The 16,863-nt window shown below is 60.3% G+C and overlaps 1 protein-coding gene and 1 long non-coding RNA gene across 6 annotated transcripts in view; one reads left to right on the top strand and one right to left on the bottom strand.

Annotated features, from left to right (window-relative positions):
• FOXK1 (forkhead box K1) overlaps nt 1-14,281 on the top strand; it is a 63,743-nt gene extending 49,462 nt beyond the window's left edge. For 2 of the 3 annotated variants that reach the window (XM_039878816.1, XM_039878829.1), the window contains exons 3-9: nt 1,015-1,171; nt 1,615-1,761; nt 2,352-2,545; nt 4,936-5,102; nt 5,203-5,487; nt 6,277-6,501; nt 7,136-14,281. In XM_039878816.1, coding sequence (XP_039734750.1) covers nt 1,015-1,171; nt 1,615-1,761; nt 2,352-2,545; nt 4,936-5,102; nt 5,203-5,487; nt 6,277-6,501; nt 7,136-7,428 — 1,468 coding nt within the window. In that variant the 3' untranslated portion in view covers nt 7,429-14,281. The remainder of the gene's footprint in view (nt 1-1,014; nt 1,172-1,614; nt 1,762-2,351; nt 2,546-4,935; nt 5,103-5,202; nt 5,488-6,276; nt 6,502-7,135) is intronic. The other variant, XR_005656326.1, reaches the window with a different exon arrangement.
• On the bottom strand, nt 11,249-16,716 carry LOC120615657 (uncharacterized). 3 transcript variants are annotated; one of them, XR_005656331.1, is made up of 3 exons: nt 16,508-16,716; nt 16,211-16,386; nt 11,249-11,364 (listed from the first exon to the last, which is right to left on the bottom strand). It is a non-coding gene; the product is annotated as an uncharacterized LOC120615657 (long non-coding RNA). The 3 variants fall into 3 exon arrangements; XR_005656330.1 differs by lacking the exon at nt 11,249-11,364 and adding an exon at nt 13,800-14,909; XR_005656332.1 differs by lacking the exon at nt 11,249-11,364 and adding an exon at nt 15,283-15,877.
• Between the last annotated feature and the right edge of the window lie 147 nt (nt 16,717-16,863).

Raw genomic sequence — 16,863 nt, 5'->3', positions numbered from 1 at the left:
TTCTGGCGTCCGGGGATGGGGACGGGGGTGACGTTTTGAGCTGGAGCTGTGGGGGTGGGGAGATGTCGTCACGTGGACATGGCGGGGGTGTTCGGGCAGGGGAACGGACAGACAGGAGGACGCGGGAGTGTGTGGGGCGTGTCCAGGTGGCTCTGGGTGGGGCGCTGGCCTTGGAGGCGCTCTTGCAGGCAGGGCCTCCTGTCCCCACGCTGCAGGGAGGCTGGGTAAGTGGGAGGAGGGTCTTGAGCTTCCCTAGAGGCAGGCGACCGTGGGACTCTGGTCAGCTCTCAGCTGGGGCACTTTTCCTGGGTTTATTACCCACTTTTAGTGCTTTTGTTGGTTTTCTCTGAATATTTTATAATAGAATAAATTCTTAGAGTCAGTATTTCGATGTGGCTTGATAAGCATCGTCCTTCGAGTTTCTGAGAGGGAACGGGCCCAGGCCTGCGGCTGGCGGGCTGGCAACGGTGCGGGCCGGGCGCCGCCTGTGCCCGCTGAGCTCCGGGCTCCGGACGGGCGCGGCCTCACAGGAGGAGCCGGAGACGGCTCCAGCCCGAGTTTGGTTGCAGTTTCAACCTGGATTGTCGCTGCAGCACGGAACAGAGCCGGGCAAGCAGAGGCTGTGGCCCCGGAAGCATCTGGAGGGCCGTCCCCACGCCCACGGTGAGGTTTTGTCCCCAGCTGCTGGCCTTCTCAGAATCCACCGTTCCCGGCCTTTGCTCAGGGCGCCACCGTGTGGACAAGGGAGCACTGGACAGCCACTGGCCCTGCCTCCGTGCCACCCGCCTGCCTGTCTGGCCCCAGCGCCCCCTGCCAGCAGTCTTGGTCGGAGACACTGTCACCGTGGGTTTCTGGTTGCACTTGGTTGTCCTTTGTCAAGGGTTGGTGCAGCGCGGTGACATGGTGTGTGGGTGTCTTTCCTCCTGTGTCATCCAGGGTGGTCCTGAAATCCTGCTTCCTACACACAGCCCTGCTCGGGATCGTGAACTCAGGACGTGTCCTTTCTCTCCACAGTGTTCCCAACTCCTGCCCGGCCAGTCCACGCGGAGCCGGGTCCTCTGGCTACCGCTTTGTCCAGAACGTGACCTCGGACCTACAGCTGGCAGCGGAGTTCGCAGCGAAGGCTGCCTCGGAGCAGCAGGCGGACACGTCCGGAGGGGACAGCCCCAAGGTTTCAGCACTCACCCCCGCGCTGGGTGGGGGGCGGGGCTCCAGGGGCCACAGTCGTGCTCTGTGCTCGTTGGCTGACGGAGCGCCGTGCACCGTGGACCGTGTCCCCCGCGTCTGCTCCTTCCACGCCTGCCTGAGAGGAATGCCGGGTTTTTGCCTTACACCTTTGCATCTTAGTTCAGGCCCATCTAAAACTTTTCAAGTAGATTTGTGGAGGAGCTGAGAAATTTCAGAATAAATTGCGGCAAAAACCTAACTTTCCTGCCTGCAAGGCAGAAACGCTCTCTCCGTGGGCTGCAGCAGGCACGCGGGCGGAGCAGGCACAGGCCCCGGGGCTGGGCTGGGTAAGACAGCTCCCGACCGTCCCCACCGGAAGGTGGCGGGCAGGGGGGTGGCCCTTGGGAGCGGGCCTCACGCTCAGCCCGTGTTGTCTGTCGGCCTCAGGACGAGTCGAAGCCGCCGTACTCCTATGCCCAGCTGATCGTGCAGGCCATCTCCTCCGCCCAGGACAGGCAGCTGACACTAAGCGGCATCTACGCCCACATCACCAAGCATTATCCTTACTACAGGACGGCCGACAAGGGCTGGCAGGTGAGGTCGGCCCTGGGGCCTGGCCCAGAGCCGCTTCCTTAGAATGAGAAACCCTTTAAGACACACAGGGAAGGGAATGGGGGTGTCGTCACTGGCGACCTATAGCGTGTCTAAAACGGGCTGCACCCCGGCAGTCCACAGCCACCCCACCTCCATGGTCCGATAGCGTGCCCTGGCTCACGTGTGGGCCCCGCGCGTGGTCCACGCCGCCCACGAGCACACGCTGTGCCTTTGTTCGTGCAGGACCGCGAGGCCTTGTCCACACTGGGCATACGCGGCCTGCTGTCTGTCTCCATAGCGACTCTTGCCCGTTTGCCAGTGGATTCGGTACACGTTGGAGCTGGGCACCCTCCCCGGCCCCGGCTGGCTTTTGCCTTGCTTTGTCCATGAAGACTGGTAGTGATGAATTTTGATAGAGAAAACCACCTGTGCCTTTGTCCTGCCCCATTAAGCGGTGACCCGGGCGGCCTGCCGGGGGCCCTGGCCTCCTGTCACCTTTGGTCTCGCGTGTGTCGGGTCCTGACGTGGGGCGGGTTGGGGTTTGTTTTCTGACTTGCTAACGATTGGCGACGATCTCTGCTTCCCCGCAGAATTCCATCCGACACAACCTCTCCTTGAATCGTTACTTTATTAAAGTCCCTCGGTCCCAAGAGGAGCCCGGGAAGGGATCCTTCTGGCGAATAGACCCCGCCTCAGAAGCCAAGCTCGTGGAACAGGCCTTCCGGAAGCGGAGGCAGAGGGGCGTCTCCTGCTTCCGCACCCCTTTCGGGCCTCTGTCGTCCAGGTGAGCTGCCGTGCCGGGAGCCAGCTTCCCCAGGTGTCCCCTGATATTTTTGGTGCTACAGCCCTTCACCTGTTTTGGAGAGAGAGAACGTGTCGGGGCCGAGGAGCTTCGGCAGTGAAGTTAGTCAGCTGCTGGCTGCCTCTCTGACCTGGCAGTTCTTAGCAGCTCAGCTACCTGCAGTGGTGGGAATGGCAGCTGAGAACGGCGGGGTAGGGTCGGTGCGGCTGGGGTGACCCTCGTGGCGTCAGGCTTTCTGCTGGAGGGACACGGTGCACAGCTGCCCTCGCTGATGGACAGCACGCCGTATCTCAGGAGGGGCAGATGGGGGCAGAGCTCGGCCAGACTGCCGGCAGCCATGCTGGAGTCAGGACGGGCGCCCCACACACACCACCTGCCCTTGGCCCAGGCCTCTCGCTCCACCTGCGTGTGACCAGCACAGTCCAGGGAGGCCCACGCCTCACGTGGCCAGGTCGTCTTGCCAGGGCCACCGATCTCAGGAGAGATCGGGAGCTGGGGAGATGCTCTCGGAAATCCCTGCACGTGGAAGGAGACGTTGGCACCTGATGCTCCCCGTCCCAAGACTGCCTCAAACTCGATTCCGTGAGCGCCTGCTCCAGTAACTCGGAGGCGAACTCCGGCGCAGTCTGTCACCGGGGTTCTCACGTGTGTAATCAGAGGAGAAACCGGAACAGAGTGACTTGTTCACGTTGGTGAGGTGGGAATTCGGAAAAGGGTTTTCGTACCACTTGGCGTGTTTCCGCTGAGCTCGCATTGTCCAGAGCAGTGTATCGCTTGATGGGAACGCGGAGAGAAAATTTGTCAAGCTGTCAAGATTCCAGGGGCTGCCACGACCTAGCGCCACAAACTTGGCAGCTTAAACAGAAGTTTATCCTTGTACGGTGCGGAGCTGGAAGTCTGAGCTCAGCCATGGGCAGGGGGGTCCCTCCGCGCCTGTGAGGGGGTCTGCCCGAGGCCCCTCCCCGCTCCTGGGGGTTCACTGGCCCTCTCTGAAGTCCCGCGGCTCGTAGACGCGTCACCCCGACCTCTGCCTTCATGCTTACGTCGCGTTCTCTGCATGCGCATCTCTGGACGAAGGCCCACCCTACCGACCTCATCTAACCTGACCGGCTCTGCGAGGACCCTCTGCAAAACCCCTTCTCCAGAGAAGGCCCCTCGCGAGGCACTGGAAGTCAGGGTCCCGGCACGCCTTTTTGGGGACAGTTCAACCCATAGCAGTGCCCAGACGACTTTCCACTTGTAGATCAGCCCGTGGCCAACTAGGGGATATTTCCTGGGGCTTCTTCGTGTACCCAGCACCCCCAGGAAGCCCTGTATAACGGTGTGCGTAATGGTAGACCCGTCATCAAGGTCACACTGGAAGCTGGGGACCCCTGGTCTGATGCTGCAGGTAGAATTCTCTCAGGGAAGTTGGGGACCCTCTGTCTAGGGGACAGGGTCATAAAAGCTGTGGTGTGGGCTATGTCTTAGACATGTGTTGGGGGTAGAGAGTGGGGAAGAAACGGGGTTTGTTTGGTAAAGAGGAGCAGGCCAGAGAGGGCCCGACAGGCGTTGGGAACAGTGAGTGCCACTGCAGACCCAAGGGCGAGAGGGACCCGGTCACTCCGGCCGGAGCACGGGGATCGGCAGGCAGGGACCCCAGGCAGACGAGCGAACCAAGGGAGGTGGGAGAAGCAGTGGGCCAGACCTCAGGGACAAGGAGGGACGAGAGGGCCGGGTCCCCCCGGGAGACCGTGGAGGCGCAGTGAGTGCCCCCAGCCCAGCAGGGAGCCGGTCGTGGGCACAGAACGAAGGCGGGACCCCAGCTGCGTCTGGAGAGCCCCAGCGTCTGCCTCTGGGACTGCGTGGATCCCGCGCGTGTGCAGGGGACACGGGGACTGCGTGTCCTCGCGTTACGTGTGCTCGCCTGGCAGTCCCCTGAGCAGACAGCCCCAGCGGGCGGGAGCTGGACAGGGACGTCGTCGTGGGTCGCAGTACTGCTGGTCGGCAGGCGTCGCTGCGGCTCGTGCGTGGGGGAGCGCGCCCTGTGTCCCGTGCCCCATGCCCTGCACGCAGACCGGTCCTCATGGAGCGTCTGCACCGTCCTGCAGAGCTGAGCTCTGTGACGGGAGACGGAGCCACGTTTCTGGCAGCGAACGCTCCAGATCGTGGCCTTGGCAGAGGCGCAGAGCGCGCAGCCTCCTCCCCTGTGCTGGGCTGCCGTCAGGCTCGTCCGGTGGCACGTCGGCGCTGGCGAGCCCCCGTGAGGACAGAGACACGCCGGGGAGCGGGCGAGGGCAGCACGTGGGCTGGGCTGCCCAGGCGTCCCACGTCGTGAAGTCGCCTGTCGTTTATCCGTGTCTGCTCACCACCGTGGTCCCGTCTTCTTCCAGGAGTGCTCCGGCTTCACCCACTCACCCTGGGCTGATGTCCCCTCGGTCTAGTGGCCTGCAGACTCCAGAGTGCCTGTCTCGGGAGGGCTCCCCCATCCCACACGACCCCGACTTTGGGTCGAAGCTGGCGTCTGTCCCCGAGTACCGGTATTCCCAGAGCGCACCCGGTAAGAGCGGCTTCGCCCTTTGATCCACCGTGGCGGGACCCGGGCTTGGCCGACAGGGCTGCCGGAGCGCCCACCGACCTCACGCCCCTTCTCCATGCAGGCTCCCCTGTCAGCACCCAGCCCGTGGTCATGGCCGTGCCTCCCCGACCTCCTAGTCTAGTGGCCAAGCCTGTGGCCTACATGCCAGCCTCCATAGTGACGGCACAGCAGCCCTCCGGCCACGCAATCCACGTCGTGCAGCAGGCCCCCCCGGTCACCATGCTCAGGGTGGTCACCTCCTCCGCCAGCTCCGCCAACGGGTACATCCTCGCCAGCCAGGCCTCGGCAGGGGGCGCCCACGAAGCGGCAGGCACAGCCGTGTTGGACCTCGGCAGCGAGGCAAGAGGTAACGTAGCCACATGGTCGTTCGGCTGAGCGTCCAGGAGATCGAGCTGTTGGCCTTGAGGAGCCTCGGGGGCTGCAGAGCCCAGGCGTTGGGGGCACAGAGCTGATGGCTTCCAGGCTGCCACCCTCCTCCCCACTACTTGTTTTTCGGGGAGCGTGTCCTTTTCAGTCAGCACTAGTCGTCCGAAACGTGTTCCTCCTCATGTACTAGTGCCTTTGGGGGGGGTCCTTAACCTAGAACCTGGAGGGTGAGTCCTCTCAAGCCCCCAGCGAGGAGTCCTTAGAAGTCAATAAAACTTAAAAATAGTTACAGAGTCTTGAATCGGGAAGTCGGATCCCAGGGACTTGGTGGGGTAAATGGTGAAGATGGGGCCGCCCTGTAGCGGGTCCCCGGAGCACAGCGGCAGCTCCCAGCCTCACGCACCGCCGGACGCTGGTCACAGGGTCACTTCTGATGCCACCATGTGACAGACGCGTTCTGGTAAAGAGGACTCAGTTAAGGCCCCAGACGCAAATCGCTTCATTCCAAATAACGTATTTTCTTTCTCGAATTATATTTGGGTTTGTTAAAGTTCAAGGTATTTACATTTATTACTAAAAACCCTATTAATTGTTTTTTGGTCGTTTCAAAACTTAGCTCATCAGTGGGATTTCTCTCTTGAGAACCAACGTGTTTTCCTAGTGTCAGTGCTTAAAAGCCACGAGTCGCGTCCCCGTTGACAGCCGTCCTGCCGAGCACGGGTGACAGACGGCCCTGGCCACCAAGTTCTGACGCACTTTCCGCCCGCAGGCTTGGAAGAGAAGCCCACCATCGCCTTCGCCACTATCCCCACTGCCAGCAGGGTCATCCAGACGGTGGCCAGCCAGATGGCCCCTGGGGTCCCTGGACACACGGTCACCATCCTACAGCCGGCCACGCCAGTCACCATCGGGCAGCACCATCTCCCAGTCCGGGCCGTCACTCAGAACGGAAAGCACTCTGTCCCCACGAACAGTTTAGCCAGCAGCGCTTACGGTGAGGCCCTGCCGACCTCCGCACGCTTGTTCTAGTGTGCAGCTCAGTCTGTAGTCGGTGTGGCGGGAGGACGCTGCTGCCCGCTGACCAGACCAGCGGCCGGTGCAGTCAGTGTGTGAGCGCCCGCTGTGCCCCCCGCCCTGTGCCGGCGCTCGGGAAGGAGCGAAGTCCCTTCAGCACCGAGCTCACAGTCCGAGGTCCCGGAGGGCGTTGAACAGGAGCTCCGAGCGGGGGTGGGGTGGAGTGGAGCGGGCAGTGGTTTCCGTTTTCAGGCGGGTGGCATTTATTTGTCAGTGACCTGCCTGAGGTGAGGGCGGGAGCCGTCGGGGTCCCTAGAGGATCCACAGGGAGAAGTAAGAGCAAGGAGGACCCGAAGGGGACCAGGGACAGCGCCCTCTCGCGCAGAGAGGGGCCAGGGCCAGGGGGCGGTGGCTCACAGGAGTCCAACCACAGAAAGGCCAGCTGAAGTGGGAGCTGGCGCAGGGCTGGCACCCCAGGGCTGCGGTGGCTTTAGCCGGAAGTGCCAGGGAGGCCGGTTCCGCCGTGATTTTCTTAGCTCTGGCGACTTGGGCTGTATCAGAACAAGCCAGGTCCTGACCAGTGTCCCAACGTTAATCTCTCCCCTCGCCCCCAGCCCTCACGAGCCCCCTGCAGCTCCTCGCGGCCCAGGCCAGCTCGTCAACACCGGTGGTGGTCACTCGCGTGTGTGAGGTGGGGCCCGAGGAACCAGCAGCCGCCGGAGCAGCAGGAGCCAGCACCGCCACCCCCGTCAGCACCGCCACCCCGGCCAGCACCGCCACCCCGGCCAGCACCGCCCCTTCCACTGGAGAACCCGAGGTCAAAAGGTCCCGGTTGGAGGAGCCCAGTGGGACTGTGCCCAGTGTGATCACGGCAGCCGGCCCACAGGGGCCGGGGACCGGGGAGTGACGTCGCCCGCGTGGAGGTGGAGTGGGACACACGCCAAAAGGATTCTGGAGCTGACACCGCTGCTGCCCAGGCCGTGATGCGGAAGCTCCGCGCTGACCGAAGCGCGGCGCCAAACGGGCAGGGCGGCCTCCGTCCACCTGCACCTGGACACACTTGTCCCCCTTGTCATCTGTGTCCTGCCCCTGCTATAGTCTAAAACAAAAACACATAAACGAGTTCAGACAGCTGATTGTATGATTCTGGGGATTCCTTTGTTTTCATTTCCTTCTTCCTTAGCACTATCTTCTCTCCCTGGCCCTTTGGCACAGGCGTCGGGGCAAGGCTGGCTCAGCGTCTCGAGGAACGGCTCCCGGCCACGAGCAGAAGCAAGGCTCCCAGAGCAGCCTTCGCCCCCGGAGGACTGGACAGCAATGCCGCCTGGCAGACAGGCCTTCTGGGGAAGGGCACGGATCAGCCCGTTTGTAGTCGGCTGGGAACGGGCCAGAGAAAGGCAAGAACTGTCAGGTTTCAGACTGTCCCACGACATCTCCTCCCCAAAACAGTGACACGGAAAGTACCAGGTTGGCATTAATTGATGGGGAGAGGTCTGGCTTGGCTTCGGACCCCAAATACTTCTTGTTTCGTTGAAACGTGGAATGCGGCTTCATCGTAGGTCTGAGGCAGACACAGCAGGGAGTGTCTGTTTCGAGCTTTTCATCTGCAAGTTGTAGGACACCTGTCTGTCTCCGGGACAAGCAGACCTGCCTTCCCGTCTGCTAACTGCAGGAGAGGTCGCCAGCTTCCCGCGTGGGTGTTCGAGGCAGAAAGCCATGTGATGACGGGTCAGAGCCAGCGGCCTGCAGTGTCCTCCCTACAGTGCTGGCCGCACCTGCTTTGTGGGGCCTGGAAGTCGGGCAGCTGGGGCCGGGAGATGGAGGTCGCCCAGCCAACAGGTGGATGTTCACGGACGCGTTGCTCCAAGAACGAAAGGACGAGCCCTGTGCCCTGTGCCCTGACGCCCCGGCCCACGCGGCACCGAGGACACTGCTGACACCGCTCCACCAAGTCCTCACCACCCAGGCCTGGCTGCTGTGCCAAGGTGGAGCCGTCCCCTCTGGCCCAGCACCGGGGCCCAGCGCCTGCTGACTCTGCCGGTCTTGTGTGACATGGCGAGAGCCAAGGGCAGTGCGCTCCGGGCCGGTGGCACCGGCTTGCCTGAGGAAGGACCCTGCGCCACTGGACACTGTCAACGGAGCAGGAGGCGAGCCTGAGCTGTCCGGTCCACCACCCACTGGGGGTCAGGCCGTCGTCCTGCAGCTTTCTCGGGGAACATTCTCAGGAAGCATAAGTGTGTCTGTGAAAAGTGACTTTGACCGCCCCGGACGCCTACATTAGTTCTGGTGGGGGGCACCACGAAACGAAACGAAACGGGGCTCGGGAACGGCCTCGGAAACAGCCTGTCCTCGGCATGAGCATCTCACCTGCAGAGCCGCCTGCTCTTCCCTGAGCCCCCGTGGCGGCACCACCCAGACACCCGTAGCTTCTGCGGTCACCGAGAAGCGCAGGCGGGACAGGAGCCAGCGCAGAGGGAAGGGCACGGGGGGCCCGGTTCCGAGGCCGTGCAGGCGGGAGCGGCTCGTGTGCCGGGCGTGACCCCGCTGCAGCGGAGCCCGTCGGAGGGCAGGGTAGGGGCGACCAGCTCCGTCTCTCTGCGCTGTCCCCACACACAGCCGCCGCCGTCAGTCGCTGGGGACAAGTGCAAAGCGTCCTCTAGCCCCTCTCCTCCCACGTGGACAGGGGAGACACCTGTTCTGTGCTCCTAAGTCCCAAGCCAGCCGTCTCTGTGGCACCAAACTTACCTGGGAGACAAGCTCTCTGTGAAGTCCACACCTGCTGCCTTCGGCGAGGCTTCAGAGGAACGGGGTGAGGATGCAGCCGGCCGGCGTGCCGTCCTCAGACGCAGCGACCCATCCGTGCTGGTGAAGCGCGCTCCATCCCTCGTTGACATGCTGTGTCATTTCACATAAACTCTCTCCACACGGCAGCTGGTGTGTGTGTGTTGGCAGCACCGGTGCCTTGGGCGGAGGCAGGTTCCGTGTCTGGGCCTCACCTTTGAGGGTCTGTAACGAGGGGCTCTGGGGTCACCTGCTGCTTAGCCTTCAGCCCGGCTGCATGTGGGCTCCTCCTCGGGTAGGTACATTTGCTCGCGGGCCAGCGTGACTGCCACAGGTTTGCCTCTTGGGAAAGTGGCATTGTCTGCAGAGACAGACAGGGCCGTTGGCCACAGCATGTTGTCAGGTGTTTGCCTGACCCAGTTGGTCTGGCTTTGACCTTTTCTTTTCCTGACGTTTGAGGTGTTTTGGTGTTCTGTCCATTTTCAGTGCCGATGCCGCCACATGGGAAGAGGTCCGAGGGGAAGGGAGTGGGGGTGGGGACAGAATGTCAGTCAGTGACATCCTGCCACGTGGGGAGCTTGTGTATTTTTTCAGCTCCTGCGGACTGAGGATAGGGGAGGAGGGCTCAGTGTGGACAGCTCAGACTGCAGCCAGGGCAGAGAGAGGCAGGCGGGTCCCCAGACACTGCGTTCCTGGACAGGTTTTGGTCATCCGACCGGACGGCCTGCTGGCATGGCCAGCACTGTCCTCGGTCCAGCAGCCAGAGGTCCAGGATGGTGGTGCCCCAAGGAGGTGCATACCTGGTTGCCTCTGCTGACAAAGCGATGGTGTCCCCCGAAACTCGTCGATGGGAGGAGGAGTGCCAGGCCACAAGTGACTGGCGGGCCCTGGCCCTCAGAGTCTGGTGGCCTGTGACCTACCACGGGGCGGGCTGCCCCCAGCCAGGGTCGGGGAGAGCGAGAGCCAGTCCATCATGTCGCTGTGGCCTCGGGGGTCTGAGAACCTGCTCCTCGTCCCCGTGAAGAGGGGAGTGGCTTCGCGGCCACAGCTACCGATGCCAAACGCAGAGCACGCGCTGTGCGTGGGAAGGTGGTTGCAGAGGTAGCTGTCGGTGAGCAGCCAAGCGTCTCCCACCGAGACCGCGGACGCCTGTCCCCGAGGCCCCGCCGCCGGGACGGTGCCAGCATCGCCCGTCATGCAGGGGCCGGGGCTCTGGTCCCTGCTGTCGCTCGTGCAGCCCCCGCTCACCGAGCTCTTCCGGGCAGCGCCTTCGAGGGGCTGCCCAGACCCCCCCTGCCCCCTCCTCGCGGGCCTCAGGGTTTCCTCCCCGGTCTGCTTTGTTCGTCTTTGGAGTTTGCTGTTTGCATTTTCTTTTTTCCTCTGTTTAAGAGCCAAGCCAAAGGAAAAAGGTGAAAACAGTTTTCAGAGTCACTAAATTGAGAATTCAGTGACTCTCAGCTCAGAGGGAATGGCGAGTCTCCCCCAGCCAGAGGGCAGAGGCCTCACTGACCCCCAGGCTGCCCGGATGGTGGCCACTGGGCTTCTGGCCCCTTTCCTGTACCTCCCCGGTCCTGGAGAAAGCTTGGTTAGGGATCACGGGTGTCGCTCAGCTAACGCTCCTACTTCTGCCGACAGAGTTCTCTGCAGGGCGCTGGGCTGTGCGTCTGCAGGGGGGGTCGTGACAGCTCTGTCTCTGGACAGAAGCCCCGTGCCTGGTAATTCAGAGTACAGGAGGAGGAGAAAGCTGTTCTTTGGCTCCGGGGTCAGTGTCTTACTTCCTAGAGGCAAAGAGCAGACCACACTTAGCAAACGAAAGCGTAGTTGACCGTGTCTGAGCAGAAAAGGGCTTTCAGTGTAGAGGTAAGCGCAGGCCACAGTGGATGAGCTGTTCTTCCCCGAAAGCCTCAAGCTCCGCTTTGCCCCTGGGTGACGTCAGGGTTGGACTGTTGCCATCTCGGGGTCCGCTGCACCCGCCTCCGAGGGCTCGCAGACCCCCGGGGAGGGCCCAAGGTGGCCGTGCGGGCCGCCTCCCTCGACGCCGGGTCGCCGTGCACTGCTTGTTCTAGAGTAAGTTACCAAAAACGATGGTGAGGCTCTACCAGGGACAAGAGCCCCGTCCACTCGGGGCCACACAGCGGCCACCGCCCGGGGTCGGGGGCGCTCCCGCTGCCTCTCACGGCCTGATACCTCTGCCTGGAAGCAATACTATTTAACAAGAATAATTTAAATATTTAGATGTGCTGCTATGGAGATGGGACTGTTCGGATGGCCCCGAGGGCGGTGGCTCGAGGTGAGGACAGAATTTAGCCACGAGGATGGTCTCTAACTCAGTCTCTGTCCTTCACGTTCAGACTGCTTACCTGTACTTTACAGATTCCTTTCCTTTCGTAAGTTCCTCCCTCAAGGCCTTGTTTTCCGCGTGTTAAGGTTTAAACCCGCCCAGGATGCGGCTCCTCCCCATGCACAGGCTTCTGCTCCTTGCCTGTTCTTCTCATACCGAAAGCTGCTACCTTTGGTGTCCGAGAGGGTCTGCCTTCAGTGCCTGCGGGACGTCTCGGTGGCACCGCAGCCCGCGCGGGGGTGGCGAGTGGCGCCGTCCCCCTCGGCCTGTGGTTTGGGGTCTGCCTGGCGACGCAGGCGTCCTGTTTGTGTGAGGGTCCTAGGACACCATCGTCTGTTCTGACAGCTGCTTCCTCTCCTCCCCGTAGCCCGACCCCGGGAATTATAGCTGCTTCAAAGAGGGAGATCTGGGGGTACGACCCTCTGACTAAAATGAAAACTCGGCCCATTTCACTGACTGTGTTTAGGGAAAAGAGTTTTAAGGTAAAAGGAAACGTCACTTGCTGAGCTGCCTTCTTCCCCGCAGGCTGCACAGGCCTGTTCGCGGGGTGTCCCAGCTGAGGGCTCTTTCTGGCCTAGTCTCGGCCCCCCTTTCCCAAGCTGTTTCTCCCCCACCTGCCCGCACCATGTCCGGAAGGGGGCCGGCGTGGAGGGGCCAGGCCAGCTGAGCAGGGACCCTGGGCATAACTGGGGGTGCTGCCAGGTGGGGCTGCGCTGGGTCCCCCTAGGGGCTGTGAGGAGGTTTGGGGGCACCAGGCAGTTACACAGGTGACAGGGCAGAAGGCTTCACGTCTCTGTTTGACGGACCTCCCCCTGCTTCCGTCAGACCAGAGCGAATGTCTGTACCAGCTGCTCGCTGTTTGGAGAGCTGCTGCCCTGAGCAGCGGGACCGTCCCCGGCATGTTCAGCCCCCCCGGCTGGCGACAGGACTCCCTCGTGCGGCTGAGCAGTGTCAGGAGAGGGACTAAGCATGCGCCGCGGCTCCGCCTGCCACCGGGGACGAGCAGCTGCATCGCATCTTCACGCAGGACTAAAACGAAAACCTCTTGGAATCTGTGAGCCTGGGGTCATCCATTTGGGCTGCTCACGACTCTGGAAGGAGCGACCACTTCCGTTGCACGCATCCCTGCCCCCCAGGGAGAAACCCCAAAGATGTCATTCGTTCTTTGCAGCCCACTTGTCAGAATTCTGGGGGCCAGTGGGAGGCAGCAAACCCGGCGCTTTACTTCGGTTGACCAGGCGGACGCTGGCTGCCCTGGGCCCCCGCAGCCCCCACCCACCCACCTCGATGAGCGGGCGGCTTCATGTCAGCTTCTCCAGGTTTCCGTCTCCCAGTCACCTCCAAGGGTGACCAAGGAGACACCCTCACCTTTCTGCCGAAATAAAGTTGGAAGAATCCTGGCTCGCCATTCTTTGTTCGGGTTCTCTCTCCTGGAATAGTTTGCTAATTCGATTCATCGAAATGTTTATTGCTAGTTTCCTCTGTGTCAGGCATGATAAAAAGTGCGGGGGAGGCCAGGCCTGAGAGGGACAGAGCCAGTTAGATCTGTGACACGTCCTGGTTGATGTTTCAGTGGTCCAGCGCATTAAAAAGATGCTGTGCTTTTTTTTATGCCAAGAATTTTCTTCCCCTCGGTAACTAGGACTTGCTCTTCTGAGCCCTGAGGAGCGTGACGGCGGAGCTGGGGTGACGTCTGTGACTCTGAATAGATTCCCCCCCCCACACCCCGCATGACCTACAGGGTGTTAAACTGAGCCTGTGGCTTCTTACGCTCTTAGCCTTTTGGGGTTAACTGGTCCAGACTTTTGTTTTTAATCAGTAAAAATGGGATTTGAAACCGAAATGTTAAGCTCGGCCCTGCCCTCCGCCCTGGTGCACGTTCTTTTACACGCTCACGTTCTCTCAGGATGGGGGTGGGGGCCACAGAGCGTGTCCCGGATGCTCACCTCAGCCGAGTCCAGCCCCAGCAGCTGGTGCGTGGCGGGGAGGGGGGTTTGAACCCAATACTGAGATTTTTTTTTCCTCTCTGACCATGATTCTCCTGTAAAGATAATTTGGGGGGTGGGTACTTTTAGGGGGGTGTGTGTGTGTGTGTGAGTGAGTGAGCATGGGTAATTTTTTTTTACAGTGGCTGTCTAAAGTATTTTTTACAATACGTTTAATAATCAGTGCTTTAAAAAGCAGTGGTATCCTATAAAGTGGAAATTTAGGTTCTAGAGCCTTGGATGTGAAGTTGAGGTCATATTGCAGTGTTTCACCTGTAAGTAAAATCTAGTCTGGGAAACCCAGGAAGGCTCGCAGACACCCCGACACGGTGGCTAGAGGCCAGCGCCACCAGGAAAGACCAGAGGCCCACAGTGGCCGGGCCAGCCTGCGTTTCCATTTCAAATGGGATACAGTATTTTTTTAATAAGGAGCCATACTTTTTTTTAAAAGTTTGAGATCTGAATGTGATTTCTAATTGTATCAGACGTTAATGTTTTAAAGCTATAACAAAGTTTAAAATTTCTACCTTTTGTTTTTCATTTATTTTAACTGTCCTTTTATCTATTAAATTGTTGTATGTGGATGGGGAAGTTTTGTTTCTCCTCTTAGCATTTGTTTCTATAACCAGAAATAAAATTATATATTAAAGAAATGACACGGGGACTCTGTGTGGTCCTGTGGGTGAGTGGCTACTGAGAGACAGACGGACGGACGGGCAGATGGCCTTCAGTTCCCCGACCCTGAGGGGTCATTCCTGAACAGAAAAAGCATGCTTTCCCGCTTCGTCCTTGGTGGCTCCCTCCTGGGAAGAAGCAAACACAAAGGCCACGAAGGCCCTTGTGACTTCCTGGACTCGCCAACCCCTGTGAGTTCCCCAAATGTCATATCCGCAGGGACGAAGAGAACACAGCAAGCCTCCCCACTCCGGAATGCCCACGGCTGCGGCGGTGGGTCCTCGCAGCCACCGGAAGCAGCCCCTGAGCGGAAGTGCTAGGCCCTTCTTGCCAGCTCTTCTTACACGAGATTCTCGGCCCCTTCGTGCTGCTTGTCTCTGGCCTCCCTTGTTCTAGGTGGTCGGGCATGGGCTCTGCAGTCAGACGGACGTGGGTTCAAGTCCAGCCGGAGAACTTGAACCTGCGAGAAGCTCCATTTCTTCCCCGCTGCCTCACAGAGTTCTGTGGATTCAGTGACATATGCATGTCACTGGCTGTGGCTTCTCAGTGCCTGCCATGTTCCCACATCGTAAGATGCTTGGGTGTTTTCCCATAGACGACAGCTGACTTGGGATGTAATTAAAAATGAGTGTTTGTCACAAATAACATCATTTGTCAAGGTTCTCAGCAGCACTTGAAACTCAACCTCTGCATCGCGTGGCCTGAGGCACCACATTCCCTTAGATCTCGTCCCACTTCTGGAGCCATTCCTCAGCTGGCAGGGGACAGAGTGGCTACGAAAACTGACCCGGAGTCCAAGCCCCGGGTCACGTCCCTCCTCCACGTGCAGGGCTGTGACCTTGGGTACCTTAACCCACTTTTCAGCTTCAGACAACTCATTCTTCAAATGATGAGAAAACTGTCCTCAGAGTTGTGCCCCAGGGCGGATGAGGTCACTGCTGCACGCTCAGCACGCGCAGGCTGTCCATAAAGACTGTAACTCGGCTCCCTGGCCAGTCTCCCTCCTCTTCCTGCAGTTCCTCGGGCTCCTGGGGTGCCCTCCTCCCTCTCCCTGCTCCCTGGGCGGTGGCGCTTACGGCCTCATTCACCACCACTGGCACCCACCTCCTCGTCCTCAGCACCAGTCACCCTCAGCACCTCCAGCTGGGTGACATCGGGGCATCTCGAAACCACCGCGTCCGGAACTCCCACAGGTGAGAGCCCAGTCCAGCCTCCCTCCATCCCCCTCCTGCCCTCCATTTAGTTGTCTCCTCACTGCTTATCCCTTCGGGCTCCCTCCCCCCACCCTACCCCAAGGACATCTGCCTTTCCCACTGCATGATTCTCTGCTTCATCTTCTCTCCCTAGCATGTGGCACTACTAGGCTTCTGCATGACTGTATGTTTTTGATAATTGTCTTGTTGGCTGTAAATTCCATGAGCGTAGGGGCTTGGCCTCTCCTGTTCACTCTTCCCCAGAACCCAAAACAATGCCTAGCACAGCCCGGGCACTCAGCCATTGCTCCTTCGTTGAATGAATGAGTCCACAAACTTCCGTGTCCTTCCCCGCACCAATGCCCAGTGAAACGGGGCCACCTGGTAAACCAGAAAACCTGCTGTTGCCTTTGACTTTTCCGTGTTCCTCCTGCTGCCCCCAAATGCATCAATCACCAGGTCCTACAAATCCTACCCCTGAGTGGTTACTGAACCTGCCCACTTCTCCATCCTCATGGCTTTGGCGCAGCTGGGGCCACTCTTCTCTCTCCTGCACCAAGCCTCCCGTTTCCCGCCCCTCCCCACCATCCATTCTCTATCTGGCTGCCAAATATGAGGCTCCCCCTCGGGTGCATTTCAGCCACAGGAAGCCTTCAGTACCTTCGGCTAGGCCTGCCCTGCCCCGCCCCTTCATCTGACGCCCTCTGGGCTCACCTTAGGCTCCATTCCCTCCAGAAGTCTCCCTCCTGTAGGATCCTGCCCAGTGTAGGCTGTAACAGCATTTACCACCCTGTTTGTCACCACCAGGCAGTCTGCAGGGTAAAAATACTGTGCCCAACACATGTTAGAATTACTAGAAATTGACCCCCTCTCTGAGCCTGTTGCCTCAACTGTAAAATAGAGATACCGATAGCCTGTGTTATGGTAGGGATTGAGTGAGATATTTTAAATCAGCACGTACAGCCTATGATAGGTGCTAAATAAGTGGAAGCTTTAAGAAGAAAAATAAACCTGCTAAGTGCTGTAGCTGCTCCTTGCCAACTGCTGGACACAAATCCAGCCCGCAAGCCGCAGGGTTTGTGTAATATTTTCAGGCGTACAGAGCACCGGACCCGCACACAATGGCGCTGTGTTTATGAAACCACCTGGAATTGGGGCGGCGGCGCCCGGGCGCCCGGCGTCCACCGGCAGCTGTCTCGGGGCCCGGAGCGCGGGGACCTCGGGCTCCAGGGTGCCTCGGTTCCGGGGTCCTGGGCTCCCCAGACCCCGAAGGCGCTCAGGAGCCGAACCCTACCCGCGGCGAGAGCGCAGACGGCCCCGCCCCGCCCCCGAGACGCTCTCGCAAAGCCCATTGGTCGGCGGTTTGC

The sequence above is a fragment of the Pteropus medius genome, unplaced genomic scaffold (genome assembly GCF_902729225.1).
Source record: "Pteropus medius unplaced genomic scaffold, Ma_sr-lr_union100, whole genome shotgun sequence".
Classification (NCBI taxonomy): Eukaryota; Metazoa; Chordata; class Mammalia; order Chiroptera; family Pteropodidae; genus Pteropus; species Pteropus medius.
Note: the sequence above shows the minus strand (reverse complement) of the source record. Positions and strands in the feature narration are given on the sequence as shown.